The sequence below is a fragment of the Odontomachus brunneus genome, unplaced genomic scaffold (assembly GCF_010583005.1).
Source record: "Odontomachus brunneus isolate Ranch 3 - 2012 unplaced genomic scaffold, Obru_v1 Obru_scaffold_010, whole genome shotgun sequence".
Taxonomy (NCBI): Eukaryota; Metazoa; Arthropoda; class Insecta; order Hymenoptera; family Formicidae; genus Odontomachus; species Odontomachus brunneus.
Window position 1 is genome coordinate 2,340,404 of NW_022639460.1, and position 17,660 is coordinate 2,358,063.

At 36.1% G+C, this 17,660-nt stretch overlaps 2 protein-coding genes across 9 annotated transcripts in view; both read right to left on the reverse strand.

Moving 5' to 3' along the window:
* The window catches only part of LOC116840472 (protein roadkill), a 223,911-nt gene extending 211,818 nt beyond the window's left edge, over window positions 1-12,093 (reverse strand). The window contains exons 1-2 of one of the 7 annotated variants that reach the window (XM_032807234.1): window positions 10,859-11,371; window positions 10,420-10,505 (exon numbers count right to left, since the gene is read on the reverse strand). The gene's annotated coding sequence lies outside the window, so the exon portion shown is untranslated. Of the gene's footprint in view, window positions 1-10,419; window positions 10,506-10,858; window positions 11,521-11,545 lie in introns of those variants that run through there. The other 6 variants (XM_032807228.1, XM_032807229.1, XM_032807227.1 and 3 more) reach the window with 6 other exon arrangements.
* A 662-nt stretch (window positions 12,094-12,755) lies between these two features.
* On the reverse strand, window positions 12,756-16,887 carry LOC116840473 (origin recognition complex subunit 2). Of its 2 annotated transcripts, XM_032807237.1 has the most exons (10): window positions 16,768-16,887; window positions 16,367-16,587; window positions 16,152-16,226; window positions 15,874-16,089; window positions 15,453-15,745; window positions 15,130-15,344; window positions 14,918-15,050; window positions 14,556-14,796; window positions 13,940-14,170; window positions 12,756-13,844 (listed from the first exon to the last, which is right to left on the reverse strand). In XM_032807237.1, the coding sequence occupies exons 2-10, from the start codon at window positions 16,452-16,454 to the stop codon at window positions 13,645-13,647; spliced, it is 1,692 nt and encodes a 563-aa protein (XP_032663128.1). In that variant the 5' UTR covers window positions 16,455-16,587; window positions 16,768-16,887; the 3' UTR covers window positions 12,756-13,644. The 2 variants fall into 2 exon arrangements, with proteins under 2 accessions (XP_032663128.1, XP_032663129.1); XM_032807238.1 differs by lacking the exon at window positions 16,768-16,887 and having other exon boundaries at window positions 16,367-16,753.
* Between the last annotated feature and the right edge of the window lie 773 nt (window positions 16,888-17,660).

Sequence of the window (17,660 nt, forward strand, 5' to 3'; positions counted from 1 at the left end):
CTCTCTCTCTCTCTCTCTCTCTCTCTCTCTCTCTCTCTCTCTCTCTCTCTCTCTCTCTGTCTTTCTCTCCCCGCGATTCCCCCGACAGGAGAAGGCGCGCTGCTCTCGAATATCCAGGACACCCCGTAGTACACACGCGCGTATCGTACGTCGCGCGGAAGGAAATACGAGAGAGCGGTTCGCTGCCGACGCGGCGCGGCGCGCGCTGTCAAAGGCGGGCGGGGTTCCTCGTGCACACAAAGTGAATACACACATTCCACGCAATATGTGTGTATGTGTGTGTGGTGTATGCGCGCGCGAGGGTAACCCATTTCGAGCTGGTTCGCTATTGCCGGTTTCCTCTTCCTACGTTCTCTCTCTCTCTCTCTCTCTCTCTCTCTCTTTCGCTCGTCCCCGGGAACGGGCCCGCCTCTTTCCTTCCATCTCATTCCTTCCGTCTATCTCTCCGTCTCCACGTGTCTCTCTCCTCCTCTCTTTCTCTATCGCTCGCTTTTTCTCTCTCTCTCTCTCCCCCCTTTTCTCTCTCTCTCTCTCGCTCACTCGCACGTGTACCCCGTACATTTTCAGAGTTCCTGTATCTCTGTGTGGCGGCGGTGAGTATTGAGCGGGGTGAATGCTCTTGCGCAATGTGCGCGTACAGCAACCCCGACGAACTCGGGCAGCCGGGGGGCTGCTGCTCCTTCGTCTGGGGCTGCCACCCCCGAGGGAAAGAGAGAGAAAGAGAGAGAGAAGGAGATAGAGGGATTCCATCGCGATTGATTAATCGAGCGCCACAATATTTGTCGTCGTGTACTACACGGAGAATCGGATCGTTATGAGCGGGTGCGCGCGCGTCCGCCTCGCAGGAAGTCGCCGTCGCGTTTATGCCAAACACACAACTATAGCAAAGCTACACCGAGTGGCCGAGTATCGCTACGGCACAGCTGTTCGGCAGCCTATGGGTCACCGGATCGCGAGAAATAACCGACCGTTTGTTTTCGTTATCCCGACGTATCATTATTTCCGTTGTCCCCGGACTGGCTGCGAGCGATCCGGAAGCGGTCGGCGATGAACGACAACAAAGCTCGAGGTGTGAGAAAGAGAGGCACGAAAGAGGGCAAGAAGGAAGGAAGGAGGGAAGAAGAGCGCTTCACCTGATGTTCAAGATAATACAGATCGGATATCCACTGGAATAAAAGGGAGGGAGGAGCTTGGTTGCACGAGAAAACCGGCTTCCGGTTTGTGGCCAGAAACGTTTCTACATCGTTGCTCCAAATCCTCAATATTAAGTCTAATCTGGTACACCGGGCTCACATTTTCGAACTCACTCAATTTTCAATTATGAATTGCAAACCGCAACCGATGGAACGAGAACTTTCGATCCCGCGTTAAGAAAAAGGTATAGTTGGTGAGAATACACTGGGAAAAAATACCTAAAAATAAATATTTATTTGATACTCTCTTAAAGCGAATCAGTGAATAGTCACTGATATCAGTTATAAGTATAGCACTGAGTACTTTCAGTGCTATATTTATAACTGCAAATCGGTGTATATTCACTGTTTTCAGTTATGTTTGACGGATTTATTTTAAGAGAGTAGGTACACACTAATAATATATTTACTTAAATCTAAATTATTTTATTTAAATAAAATAAATGATTGCTTTCATGAAAGATCAGAGAGTTTTCCTAAGGTTTTAAGGAAAATTTTTGTTTTCTTAAGATTAAAAAAAAATGTTTTTCTTCTTATTGGAAAAATAGTTTATATCAGCACAAGTAAATATATATTATTAGTACCTACTAAATAAATATTTACTATCTTTTTAGGTGTTTTTCTCTCACACGTAAATCTATCTTTACGTCCGATCACTCACCGATTTTATTGAAACTCACAAGTAAATCTACCCAAAAATTATCCACTTTGAGTTTTACGGGCAGCTTATAGCTTTTTAATGTTCTCACTCCTATCATCAACAAAAATGCATAAGAAATAAAATTATAAAATATAGTTAGATAAAAATATAAGATACAGTTAAATAATTTTAACAAAATCAGCATAGCTGAGATACTATTCTAAATTTCTTTAGCCAAGATTCCAACCAAAATATTTTAAATCTGTGTTAAATTAGTCAAAAATGGTTCGAGTCTCGACCAAATCGAGAAAAAGAAAGAAAGAGAAAGAAAGAGAGAAATCCGGCAATTTTAATTAAAATTTTAACAAAATCGGCATAACTGAGACACGAACCATTCTAAATTTCTTTAGCCAAGATTCCAACCAAAATATTTTAAATCTGTGTTAAATTAGTCAAAAATGGTTCGAGTCTCGACCAAATCGAGAAAAAGAAAGAAAGAGAAAGAAAGAGAGAAATCCGGCAATTTTAATTAAAATTTTAACAAAATCGGCATAACTGAGACACGAACCATTCTAAATTTCTTTAACCGAGATTCCAACCGAAATATTTCAAATATGTGCTAAATTAATAAAAAATGATTCAAATCTCGGTCAAATCGAGAAATTAATTGTATAAATAATTTTTTTCAATTTTTTACATGTTTAACATTTGTTTATTTTACATGTTTTGTTAAACATTTTATTATTGCCGGCCGTTAATTATGGGCCAACTTTACCTCGTCCATCTATACTCTATTTCAATCATTCTATGAATAAAAATTGCATTTATTATCAGAGACAGTATATCATACACACTTGCAAGAAATTTCAGTCTCGCTAGTAACAAATCGCTTAGCTTTATTCAGTCACGATGGAGAATATTAACAGAAAATTTCGAGGGGCTCGAAAATTTACTTTGCTAAATCAATCTTTTCTATTTCTTAACTGTAACATTATCCCGATTTTAATGGAACTGAGGGAAAAGTATTTATATTCTAAAAGAAGCATTTCGCGATTTTGTATTCACTATTCCTCTCAAAATAAATACTAAAGAAAAACGTATGAGCAACGATAGCCGGACCGTATAGCCCCGGTGTCTCTCCTACTATCCGTTACTGGAAGTCCCGCGGACAATGTATCAGGCCGTGACGTAGATTTCAGAACCGAAACTGTTTGTGCTTTATTAACGCGAGGGAAGTTCCGATAAAACGAGCTCGCTCGCTCTCTCGCTCGCTCTCTCGCTCGCGCGTACGATGTCGACGTCGACGTCGACCTAGTCGCTCGTTAATAGAGCCACCAATGACGCCACGGCGGATATTAGATACGAGCAAAACTAGTTACGTTACACGAACGTTACTTCGCACGTGCACCGTTCTGCGGCCGACGAGGAAAGAGAGAGAGAGAGAGAGAGAAAGAGAGAGAGAAAGAGAAAGAGATACACAGATAGGGAGAGAAGGAGAGGCGACTACGACGACGAGCCTTGACGAGGGAATTGCTAACCGGTGATCGGCGCGCGATCATGCTGGAAAAATGATTTCTCGGTCACGCAACCTCGCCGCGCGTATGTGTTACGTGTAACAAAGCCGACAGGGCGGGTGGAAGGAAAGTTCCACGTGTACGGCGAGCTAGCAAGATCGCTACCCCCGTTACGCGAGTGAAGAATTTCCACGACTCTTCCGGAGCCGTCGGAGAACTCGACGAAAGACCGTCGCTAAGAATAAAGAGCGTCCGACAGGAAGACGATGGTCGACGTTAAACGTCCGATTAAGACCCCGAGTGAAATTCCCATTAAACGCGACATCCACGCGAAAGATAACCGCGACGGGACTTTTTGCCGTTAATTTACAAGTTCGAGCGACTCGAAACGAGGAGAGTCTCGGTTGATCATCCCTGTCACGTTATGAAAAAGTTCATTATGGATTCTTGTCAAGACGAGGTCGCCAAATTTACGAGATTTCCATCGAAGATACCGTTGAGATGTCCCCATCAAAATAGAGAGACAGGCTTCATGAACGCGCGATCGATATTCTCGGCTATACTGAGAGAAAAAATATCGAAGAAACAAAACATATTTATACGGTAGGTCCTAATTTAATTATACCAATGTATTTTTCAAATAAAAAAAATACACATATATTTATAAATATACTTTCTTAAAAACTCAGCTTTTCATGAAAGCAATTGTTTAAATCTCTATTTAAATACATGAGAATTTAAGTACACCAAGAGAAAAAATGGCTTGATCCAACTAAAATTGTAATTATTTTTGGATCCATCCATATTTTTGTATATGCAAAATGGTAGTAGCAACATACATCTGAACTTACTGTCATTAACATTATAGTAGCATTTAATAAAAAAAAATTGTTTCCAGTTTATAGTAATTATTCCTCTATGCTATTACAGTTGCAAACATCGTGCATTTCTTCTTAATGTAATCGAGATTGTTAAAGCGATTTCGTCAAATCTGGGATAACCGGAGAATAAATTCCTCGATCGTGAGAAAACGTCGGTGAAAACGATGGCCGGTGAATGACACGAGCCGAACCCTTTTCTCTGTCTCTCGACAGTCTTCTCTTCGACCTACGTATGGCCTCGATAACAATAATTATGAAACTTGGCCGCGATAGTGAAAGTATCGTGCGTACAGGACGTTTCATAACCGGGCGCATAAACGGGCGACACGTCCTCCGTCGTCGAATTCGTCTCACATCATAGTTTCGTCCCGTTTCATTTCGTACAAAGCGAAAGCAAACCTCCCTCCGCACCTCGTCATCATCGTCATCGTCGTCGTCCTCGTTCGCGACACGTCAAATCTCCACGAAGGAAGGTATCGAGCGACGAACGAGGTTTTCTCGCACGCGGGGAGAAATTGGTTTGTCCTGGCAAAAGTGAAATCGGCGAAACAGTTGCGAGATGTTAAACGGACTTAGAGAAAGATACCGCTGTGAGACGCGCGATCGATATATGAAAGTAAACGCGCGAGTGCTATTCTCCGCTTATTTACTTGGTCGCATTATATATAAACCATTATTAAATATTTCTTCCGCTGAATTCGCAAAAATATATATAATAATGGCAAATATATCACAATGGCAAGAAATATGTAATAATTTAATTATAATTTAATAATTTCTCGCGCAGTGTTAATCGAATAAAATTTTAATTGATATTTATTTTGATTGATTTAAGATAATCGTCCAGTCAACATAATTAAAATAAATCAATATTAGATAATCTCGTTATACAAGATCCTAGACTCTCCTTTGAAAAGTCCTGCTGTAGTGGCGATATGCTGTTGTGTGCTTGTAATTGAACAAAAAACTCTTTATCATTTTACAAATAACCATTTCAGTTATGAACGAAAGAAAATGATCATGCGCGATAATATACAAATCTTCTTCAATGAATATCTAAAAATCTATATAGTCATTTGCAAAATGGTAGGATTTTTTTGTTCAGTTTGACCTAATATATAAGTATACAATTACAGACATTGCAACTCATCTATCATATCGCGCGTAATTATTCACCGATCTTCTTTAATTAGTATTTCAACTTTATTGCGAATATCGATATAGGACTTTTATATTCATCCAAATCCGTTCTCACAAAAACTGCGAAGGAGAATCTGGAACATCCTTGTATATATTATAATCGATCGTTACACGGAAAAAATATTATAATAAAAGTTATAATGCAATTTTAATAGTCCAGGAATAGACTGTCACTATTATGAAAATTATATATAGTAGAAATGACCTTGAACATGATAACTTATACTATATTTATGGTCATTTTTACTATGTTTTATTATAATTTTCGTAATAGTGAGTTTATTGCCAGACTACTAATAGTGAAAATTTTTCTGGACTACTAAAATTGCATTGTAATTCTTACTACAATATTTTCTCCGTATATAGATTAATTTAATCGATTGATGGAATTAGTCAATCAAATAATCAAAGTTTTGTGATTTTATTGATTATATACTAATCGCGCGTTCACAAATTTTCTACAATTAATATCTCGATCAATATTACGATTTTCGCAAAGTATTATTAAAATTTTTTGTTTATCTCAAACCGCTCTACGTCTTCACGAGAGATTATGAAATCATAGGACCTGTATATTTTTACACGAGAAATAGAAATGTCCGCGTATTTCTAATTTCCAATGACTTTTGCAAGGACCCTATACGGATAATGTATCCTTAATCTCTTCTCTTCGCGTATAAACTCATTTCGAAATGCATAAATTTATAAGCGTCGCGTCGCCGCTCTAATATAATTATCGAGTCTAAACGTTCAATTTCGAGGCATTTCGATAATTTGTGCAGCCTTGTCCTTCGAATAATAGATTCGCGACATTCAGAGAATAGAGACATGAATATTCCCCGACGCCCATCACAGTTGGGATCGTTCCTGTGACGATATCGACGACGACTGTTTCCGCGCCATAAAGAAATTTCAATGAAACTCAGGAAGGAGAAATCTCTCGCGGTGCGACCTGAACAACCGTAAATTTGGCGTCACCCACGCCGCGTGATTTGTACGCCGCGGAGAATCACAACAATTTGACAACTTTCACCCACGTGAGCGCAAGGCGAATCCTCGCCCGCTTAAGCCTCCTGATCGATCAGCCAAGAACTTCACGTTGACGCTGCCGACATGATTACACTGTAAAAACTGATGTGTTAAATTTAACATCTCATGTGTCCCAAATCATCCACTCTCATTTATGTATAAATTTAACACAAAACAAATGTGGTAAAAAGTAACACATAATATGTAAAAAATTAACATAAGAATTTAACACTTGAATACCACCAGGAATCACAGTTTGTGTTAAATGTTTGTGTATAATGTTAAATTAACTAAAATAAAACGTTACTTTAATATTTGAGAGAAGTATTAATCTAAGGTTTTGATGAAAATGTTAAATTGACATAATCTATATCTGACATATTAAAAATGTCAATTTAATACAATCTGTGATTCCTAACGGTATTCAAGTGTTAAATGTTTGTGTATAATGTTAAATTAACTAAAATAAAACGTTACTTTAATATTTGAGAGAAGTATTAATCTAAGGTTTTGATGAAAATGTTAAATTGACATAATCTATATCTGACATATTAAAAATGTCAATTTAATACAATCTGTGATTCCTAACGGTATTCAAGTGTTAAATTGACATAATCTATATCTGACATATTAAAAATGTCAATTTAATACAATCTGTGATTCCTAACGGTATTCAAGTGTTAAATTGACATAATCTATATCTGACATATTAAAAATGTCAATTTAATACAATCTGTGATTCCTAACGGTATTCAAGTGTTAAATTCTTGTGTTAATTTTTTCCATATTATGCGTGTTACTTTTTAACACATTTATGTTAAATTTACACATTGAGAAAAAATTTACTAAATTTCAAAAAACGTTTATTTGGATAGAAGAAACAAATTTATATTTAAAACTTCCTTATTTAATTTCAGAAAATAACTACTTAAGTTAAACAAATATCTTCACAGTACTACCTAAATAAACGTTTTTTTAAATTTAGTAAATTTTTTTTCTCAATGCACATAAATGAGAGTGGATGATTTGGGACACATGAAATATGTTAAATTTAACACATCAGTTTTTACAGTGTATAAAATGATCAACTATTAGATTCACAAAATGCAGACTATTGCAATAAATTAGAATGAAACGAAGTGTATTTGTGTCTTTCTTTAACTTATTGCACTAATGCAAAGTTTATCAAACAGACCTAATGATATAAATAAACGACCAATTTTTTCCTGCAAACTACAGCGTTATTACTGAGTGTAGTGCGTGCGTATCACATGTGATATAATTGTGCTCCGAATACTGTGCCGGATATTGTGATATTTAATACATATAAGTAATTATTCAATCATATTCGGCACCGAGTCACACAATTAATTTTCTGTCAAAATGAGGCGATTTGTCACACTTATTTTGCGGTTATGTAATAAGTTATTTCAGTAAAAAATCCGGAGGATTTTACAAGTGTGTAGAACATATTGCAAGTGTCATTTTAATGATATATTTTTTTACTTAGCTGTGGTTCGCAAAAATTTTTGGCACACGGAAAAAAAGGTTTGATTGAATTAACCAAATATCTGGTCGAATATGATGATTCAGAAATTCCGATTGAAGTAACCCGAATTCTATTTAAGTCAACCAAAAATCTTGTTAACTTAAAGAGAATTCGGGTTACTTCAATCGGAATTTCTGAATCATCATATTCGACCAGATATTTGGTTAATTCAACCAAACTTTTTTTCCGTGCATGATTTTCCTCGCTTTTGGCGATCCAATATGACCACGATGACTGATCAAAAGCCTTAAAGATCGAGGGAAACCGCTCTTCTGAACTATCATCGTGAGAGCAAAACGCGAAACGAAGTGAAAATCGATTGTTCTCTCACGATTGTGCTCGACGTTCTTATAGAGAGCACCGTTTTTCGACCGACAGATATTATTGGATATTATCGCTCAGATTTCGAAAATAATATAAAAATGTTGAAAAAATTACAGATTCTTCTATATTGCATCTATAAAAAGGACGCAAACAATTTTACATTAATTCAGAACCCGGGAAAAGCTATTTCACTTTGAAGTACAATGAGAAAAAATACATGACAATTTATTTGTGTGCAACATGAAAGTATATTTCACAGGAATTACCTTTATTTTGCAGAAATTAACTTTATATCCCACAAATAAATTTTTAAGTACTTTTCTCTCAGTCTTAACAAACATAATAACGTCAAAGAATGTGTTAATGGTATATTATTGACATTAGAGACGTCATTAATTCGTCATTTGACATCATGTTGCTACTTGAGAGTATCTTTACCCCATTTTGTTATGGAAATAATCTTACTATCTTTAATAAAGAGAAAAATAATTAAAAAATACAAATTCTCAATTTTTGTACTTTAACTATTCCAGATGTGTGCAAAGTTTCACTGTGGTTTAGAGACATAAAAATTTAAAAGTCAAAACTCTCCCTCTAGTATAAAATAGGCTATAAAAAAATATTAAAAATATTCTTACTCAACTATACATATATACTATATATTTTTATGTGAAGAATAGAAATACTGATATCAATAATTAAAATTAATTAATCGTCGTACGCTCATAAAAAAATATTTCAAAATTTATTTGAAAAGTATAAAGTTTATCCACAGAAATAAACTTTATTTTACAGAAATGAATTTTATGTTCCACAAATAAATTTTCAAGCATTTTTTCTTAGGATATATATTAGCACGAATAATTGAATCGAATTTGATGAAATTAATTATTAAACAAACTTTGATTCGGTTAATTACAATGATTAACAATTAGTTGCATTAATCGATATTGTTCGTGATTACATGTACGACGATTGATTAACCTTGATTATTGATTTCTTGAGACTATCTTAATAAAATAAACAATGCCCAATAATGCTGACAGATTGCGTATTTCATCTGGAAAAACTCGATGTTTACAAACAAATCGATTTTAATATCGCGTCCTATTAGAATATTTCAGCTCAGAAGAGAAAATTTAAGAAAATATATCGCACAAGATTCATGTAATTATAAATAGCTTCTACATAACCATCTTGCTGCCTGACGGAAGAAATTGCGATTTCACGGAAATTTAGAAAATCTGCTTTCGATTTGTAATGCAATGCAGGACACTTTCGTAATTGCAATGCAGGACACTTTCCGATCGAATGCTGAAATGAACGATGGCCCGCCATCTATTGGCACGCCTTGGAAATTAATGAGAATTATTTTCACCCCGTAGGTATTACAGATCAACGTCGTGACACCACGAAAACATCGTTTGAGACGTTTAGACTGTCAAGCTGGGAGCATTTGCGCGATTCTGTCACACGAGGCCGCATCACTACGTGATGCTTCTCTATTAATCACTTGTTTCGCACAGTGACGACATCGTCACACAGCAACACAAATTATACGAAGAAATAAATTTTTAAATAAATTTTTCTCCGATGCAAATAAATTTCGCAGCGTGGTTAAACAGAACACGTCTATAACACTGTTTCGTGTCCTTTCTTGCAACAATTCAAGGCCGCGCAAAACACACGCAATACAAGTCTTTGAAAATACCAATTATCAAGCGTGTGATAATACTTGGAGAAACTCATGAGTGCAATCTCAACAACCCTGTCGACTGTGCTCTCGCAAAGACGTCAAAAATCAGAAAACAAAGCAAAATAGGAATGCACAGGTGAAAAAGATCCTTGTCAAACGTGTCGTATGTGTATTCCATTAATTACACATAGCTGTGCACAGTGTTCTTTCAGATACAGTGTGTAATGACAACAAACAAATGTGCAATCAAAGTCGTCATTTTACACAGATGCAAACAGCAGAGGGCAATCAAAGGCACGCGCACACAACGCAGTCAAATCAGATATTCAGCATAATACGCTAAATTTCTACCTTCTCTCAAAAAAAGATAACAGGATAATTCAGATCTCTAACCTTACGCTGCAATTGGAGCTTGACACAACACTAGTTGACACAGCAGGTTGACAAAGTTATGCAGACTATCACACTTCAGGCACAGACTGCAACAAGCAGATTTCCATATTTTAAATAACCCACTTTCGTGTGTATCTGTTTTGTGATCAGTATTCTAAGGCAATTTTGACCACTGATACAAAATATTTCAAAATTTACTTGTGAGATATTTCTCCTTGTTCACAGAAATGAATTTTATGAACACAAACTTCATTTCTGACTTGTACTTTGAAATGAAACCTATTTCTGTGAAGTAAAGTTCATTCAATGTGAGACAAACTTTATGAGAAAAAGAGAGAGAGAAAATATGAACTTTTCTCTTTCACAGATATAAACTTTATATCCTATAAATAGGTGTCCAAATATTTTCTAAAAGTAAAAGCTATTCTGGCATATTTACTTGTCGTCAGTGAAACTAAGGCTGAGACTACGATGCCACTAATTTATTTAACAGCTCACCAAAGCGCGAGAAGAAACAGATAACGAAGAAAAAGTGACGAGGGTTAGATCAACATGATCGCTGTCTCTGAATAACCTAACAACAATGATCTTCGCGGCGCCAACTCAACGGTCGCGAGATTGTTTTAGCAGCAACTTCACGGCTATGACGGAAACAAAAGAGAGGCCCGAGGAGCTGTCTGCGCGAAAGATCACTACCTCTCGGTCGTACACAAGACCAAGGACTCCACGCGATGATAGGTTAGGAAAGTCGGTCCGGCGACGGCGACGGCGCTGACGACGGTTTGACAAACGGAAACAGTCCTCCGCGAAGACGCGCACGTCAACGAGCCGTCTGACATTTGCCGACGTTCCGCAAATACTTCACGAACGACATCGCGGCTTTTTAACGAACAGAAACGCGCACGCCGCTACTCCGCCATATCCGACCGCGGCGGCTCACTCTCACTCTTTCTCGCGCGCGCTCGCCCTCTCGCTCGCTCACGCGCCCACTCGTCCTCTCGCTCACTCGCTCCTCTTCTTTTTCTCTCTTGTTCCTCTACCTACTCCTATCTCTCTCAATCGCCGCTTAATACGTGCCGCGAGACTCGCATCGAAAGTCAAGGTTGCGCACACGCTTATGACTTACCAGCGTAAGGTCAGAACGGTCAGCAGGACGTGTTGTTTACTGTTGGCGTTGTCGATTGGCACGAACGATAGATTCACTTACGACGTGCACGTACCGAAATAGGCGTGTTACACGACACAATATAACACTCGAGATGCAACGCGTATTCGCGTTCGGCAGTTCGCGACCGAACCGGACGTTTCTCAATCGCGAGTCTCGAATCCGACAAGCCGACCGTTGATTCCGGTCACGACCTGCGAACTCGTTGCAACGGATAAAACAACACGAAGAACTACGTAAAGCATGCTAATGGCAGATGATCGGCGATTCAAACAATTCGGCGCAACATGAGCGTCTGACGTCTCGCGATGACTCGCACAGCGTCACTCGAACTTTTCGTTTACTCTGACGCGTCCCAACGAAACCGTCGTCTTGAAAATACGTACGTGCTCGTGTCAACACGGTATATGTCTATCACGCTCCGATCATATCGTTGGGTACGCCTGACAGCCGAACTACGTGCGAAACGTCTGAATATCACAACACAATTCGCGCCTTCGCGTTTGATTCTACAAATAGTGCCGCGCCGCGCTCTCGGCGACATCTATGCACCAACGTGGGTACCATGGCGACATTAGCGGTTTGTCCTGCACTTGTAACTGCACTGCTGAACTGCAATAAGTGCAATAAGTTAAAAGTAAAACATTTTTTTTCACTCTAACTTTTATTGCACTACTTTAACAGTGTAGCTACAAAAAACCGACCTTAGATCTATTCATTTACAAAGAACATCAGAGATCGTTTTTTTTTCCTGGTGTGAAATCGTAAAAAGTGAAAATCTAACTTTGAAAATATCAGGGTTGGGAAATAACGAATTATTTGTAACAGCAACAGCTCCTATTTAGAAAACAGCTTTTTAATAGAAAATTCAATTCTCTATTGAAAAACTGTTCTCCTATTAGATATCGGACGTCGTACGTCGGACATCGGACGCATTGTGAATCCTGCATTAGTCTTACGAATCGTTACTTTTTAAATAACGGTAACTGTAACGAGTTACTTTTTAAAATTTATAACGAATTACATTTTAAAGAAAATAAAGGTAACCATAACGAGTTACTTTTATAAACTAACGTTATCAATCCTGGAAAATATATAGAAATGTTTACTCTCTCTCTCTTTTTTTCACGAATTTATATATTGCAGGAAAAGATTCGTGATTGTCTCAGAATGAAATATTATTTAGTTTTTATATCATACTAAAGAAACAAATTACATAATTAATAAGATTGAGTTCACGTGAAAAAAATTCATGATTAATGATCTGAACTCTGAAGCAGTAAGTTAGAGTGAAACAACTATACTATTTTTCACTCTAATTTGTTGTATTAGTATGCACTAGTTCAGAGGTTCTTCAAAAACAAATAGACCCATTGATGCCACTATTTTGCCATAATATCACTTAAAACTAATCACACATAAATTATGATACTTTAATAATATATCTTATTTATAAAGAATGTAATTTTTAATAAAAAAATGTGTATAAGTCAGCTTTAAATGTTATTTTTAAGTTATATTAAGGCTCCTGGATATTTATTATGAAATTCTTGATTGATAAGAAAACAAGCAAGATATACATTCAGAATTTCTGCAAAAAATAAAATATATTGAAAAAAATGATACTTGCGATCGATTAAGCACATGCCTCTAAAATACACTAAAACTTCCCTTTTTATTCTAATAACTATAAAATGAATGTGACAAAATCATGAAAAAAGATGATTTGAAAGCAAGATCTCCATTTTATGGTTATTTAGTGTGAGTGTTGAAATAAAAAAGAAGTGTCCAAACAATTTTACTAATCTGCTCGATCGATCCCAAATGTCATTTTATGGATGCATCTTTTCCATATATTTTCAGAAATTGGAAAATAAAAGCTGCTGTTATCTTGCTTCTGACGTCATCAATCAAGAGTTTTGTGGCGAATAGTCAGAAGCTTTAAAATATATAAAACGACAAGAACTCCTTAAACATTTCACGCTTTCATTATAAATTATCTCACGAAGAGATTTACGTATCCTTTTTTGTTTATATTTTACGAGTATATCTTAGATAAATCACGAATCGTGTTGTTCAAGAAATTGCTTTAAGAGACCTTTGTCGAGGGGTATCGTAAGATATTCAGCACCATCTACGTTGCGTTTGGTTCGGACCAATTTGTGATCTATGAACTCGGTCAACTGCGCTCTCAACGCTAAGTCGGAACTGACCAAGAACTGCTCGCGCGCCGCTTGATACAAATCCTTGAACAACATTCCTAAATAACAAATATCATTAGATAGCGTATATATGTACAATATACTTACCGTTATTAATTATTGCAGCATATTCAGGTACTTGAACGATAATTACCTGCGTAGTTACCACCAATATGGTTCAATTGATATTTGACGAGAAGTATGTAAATCGCTCGAGCGTTTGAGGTGAGAGAGAGGAAGACGTTCTGCAGAGAGGACAAGGCGAGTGTACCGCTCTGTTGAACTAATAGAGAACTCTCGTACGAAGTCTCAGCTTGGTACGGTAGGAATGTAGTCGCATCCCACCAATAGAAATTGAATTTCGCACGTTTTATATGATCCCAAACTAAAAAAAAAAGAGAAAAAAAAAGATTGAGTTCGAATTATTAGAAAAATTAATAGAATTAATAAAATTAATAGAATTAATAGAATTAATAAAAGCAAGAAAAATTAAAAAAAAACGCAATAAGAAAATTAAACCGTGCAAAGCATCATCCAGCTTTCATGTGAAAGAATTTGTAGAAATTAAAATAAAAATATTAATATTAAAATTAAAGGAAAATAATAAAAATTAAAGTAGAAATATTCAAAAATTACTTAGATGATACATTGATAAGAAGAATTAAACATAGTATTATATTCTCGAAAGAATAAATTCTTGTTAGAAAAAAAAAGTAAGAACTGCTTTAAGTATGAATTAGATCGATTCAACAAAGATGAATGTAACTTACGAAGTGGCGCATTAATGTGATCAACGGATGCTAAAACCCGAACATTCGGAATGCCTGCTAAACTAGCGAGAATATTTTGAGCTTTGTTAGAGCGCAGCATTATTCCGTCTATATTGTGAATTAACAAGTAGAGTCGATCGTTTGGATTAACTGCCAGAACTTTTTCAATAAGCTCTAGACAATCATTGAGACTTCCTGGGCAATCCAAATCCAATATTTCCGTAATTATATCATTCAGTATCTGAAATAACGTTAATTTTTCTTCTAATTTGATTGGTGAAATGACGATATATAGTCGAGAACTATTTATTTTCTAGAGAGCTGATAAAACTTTGTGATTTTTACATTATCATTCGACTTACATCTTTGATTGCCAAACTAGGAAAAAATCCATTTATAACTAGTGTCGGATGATCACTCAAGACCTCATTGTGGAAATCGTTAATTAAATTCCTTTTTGAACCCAGACCATGAAGTAGAAGGCTGTAACCTTCCCTGCCATTTCATATACATTTTAAGTTTCAATTATCACCAAAAAATATTTTTCTTCAGTAGCCATATATTTAATACTCACTCCATTATGAAGTGCCACATTGGAAAGAATGATTTATAATTTTCTATTAATGAATGAATACGTTTCTTGTGTATTGTGGAAACATGATTCTGATTTACTAGCAATTCACCAAGTTTCTCCTCAGTAAGGCGTGTATTACGAAGCCTTCCCAGTGTACGATCAGATGTGATTGTTTTTTCTTGTTGGGATTCAAAGAACTCATCAGTCTTTATGTGCTGTAAAAGTTTTAAGAAATATTCAATTAATGAAGCATAGAACATATTGAAAATATTATTTGTGCATAATATTGTGCAATGTCACACGTTTCTTCAGTTTCAACTTACACAATCTTTATAAACAATAGTCTTACGGCTATTCTTTGTTTTTTGTCTGGGAGTATTTTGTACTTCACGTTTTAGTAAAGTATTCCGCACTATACCTCGTTTTTTTTCTATTCTTTCCTTCATAATATTGCCTTCTTCCTCACTAGTATCAAAACTTTCACTCTCTCTGCTGCTGTTAGATATTTCATCTGATTCTGAATTAGCTTCATCATCTGTAGGAATATACTCACTGTCCTCTGATACACTTTCGTTACCACTTGAATTCACACTAGGCAAAAATCGCTTCCGACTCACTAATGCATACAAAAAAAATTAAAACAAATATATTACTTATGTTATATATTATTTTTATTTATCTTTATATATTATTTTTATATATTTTATTACATATTTCTAATATAGTCTCATTGCTGAATAATACCTTTTGCAGCAGCATTCTTGTGTATGATTATTTTTTTAGTTTTTTTGTCTATCACAATTTTATCCAGTACAACTTTTAGTTCAGACATTGTTTTTAGATGTACAGGTGTTGTAGGTGTACGACACTGATTGGCTTTAAGCATCATACTGTTCTTTTTCACAGGTGTTTGAAATCCATATAATTTTCTTCCACTCACATCCTTCTCAGAAAATAATTCTTAAATGTTAAAATAATATTAGATTCATATACTAAACCCCTAAAATCCTTTTATTTATTACCAAGTGGTTTCTGTGTCTCCTCTTGTATATCTTTCAGTTCTTCTTCTATTTCAGCTTCCAATGTATTATCTAGTACTGCAAGAAATAAAGATATCAATAAAAATTTTATACGATAAAAAAGATGCTATTACAATGAAACAAAATGCTAAGAAAAATACCCAACAGATCAGAAGATAAATATAATTCATTATTTTTTTATTATTGTGGAAACTTACCAGAATTAGACGTTTCCGTGTCGCTATCATTTTTGTATTTGACGACAGATTTTATTCGCGAAGACCTTCTCAAAGTATTAGTCGACATATTTTACACACGATATGAATTTCCGTTGATAAATGATTATAGAATATTCTTCACATTATGTTTACACACATTAACTCTGTATCCTAACGCTTCTATATCCTTCTTCCGTTTTATTAAGATCTCATTTGTTGCACTATAAGTTTATCGAATAAACAATTAGTAGAAAAAATAATAATCATGAAAACAGAATAACCATAGAAATTCTTTATCCAACAGTCAGTCATCAAATCTGATAACACTCATGACACGAAAAGTAAAACAAGGCTTCACTACTCCACGATTTTCTTCTTATTTTACTTAGTCTCAGACTTACCTCTCAGTTTTTTCATCCAAGATACTGAGATACGAATTCCAAACAAATCAGGTCTGAATGTGTTCGAACACGTCTTAACGTAACGACATGATTTTGGCGCCATTTGGAACCTATTTTAAGCGGATACACAAGTAGCAATCGAATTCCTTATAGAGGATTCACAGTAATGGTCTGTTCTTTTTAACTGCACTATGATTATTGGTGTTACGTCCCGGCGAGTTGCGGCCACGTTGCCGTGAAGAATAGCGCTCGAACCCTAGCACGGGATCAGATCGCAATTTTTCGAGCTAAACGAATCGCGTAATTCTATCCATGCGATCAAGGGTAATCGCGATGGATTTCACGCAAGACGCGTAGTATAACCACCGTAGTGTAACCTTACGGTGGGTCGGACAGTCGCAGGCTTTAATCGTAGTTTCGCGCGTATAGAAATAATGTAGATAACGACTTACCAGTGGTCGTCCATCGTGCGGTTGCTCTCTGTACCCCTGGATGGCGCTCTCGTGGCTTACATGGATCGGCACCTCCTGGACCTCTAGATGCTGCCAACTCTGGGAGAACCTCGTTCTGGATCGCGCGGCGGCGAGTTCGAATATTCGAATCACTCATAATTGACCGATGGGCACTAGGGAGGAACACCGCACGTCGCGGTTTCGCTTAGGCGTAGGAGGAAATGTGCCGTGTAAGGATGTTCGAATGGGAGGGAGTAGAAATAGAATTACTACAGATAATATATATATATAAAATTTTTTTTTTTTTCATTTATGAAGATAGTATTGAAAGTAATAAAAAGATAAGATGAAAGAAAATCTTGGTTTATTAATATTTTTTACAAATATACATCCTAAGTAGTTATAAAATATCAAAAAGAATTATTAAAAATAATTATAACA

Excerpts from the sequence above, each read along its gene's own strand:
- LOC116840473 (XM_032807237.1), bottom strand. The coding sequence starts at position 16,454 with ATGTCGACTAATACTTTGAGAAGGTCTTCGCGAATAAAATCTGTCGTC. Across the intron at positions 16,090-16,151 it reads GGAGACACAGAAACCACTTG|AATTATTTTCTGAGAAGGAT; the intron begins GTAATAAATAAA and ends TTAACATTTAAG. Across the intron at positions 13,845-13,939 it reads TATTGGTGGTAACTACGCAG|GAATGTTGTTCAAGGATTTG; the intron begins GTAATTATCGTT and ends TTTGTTATTTAG.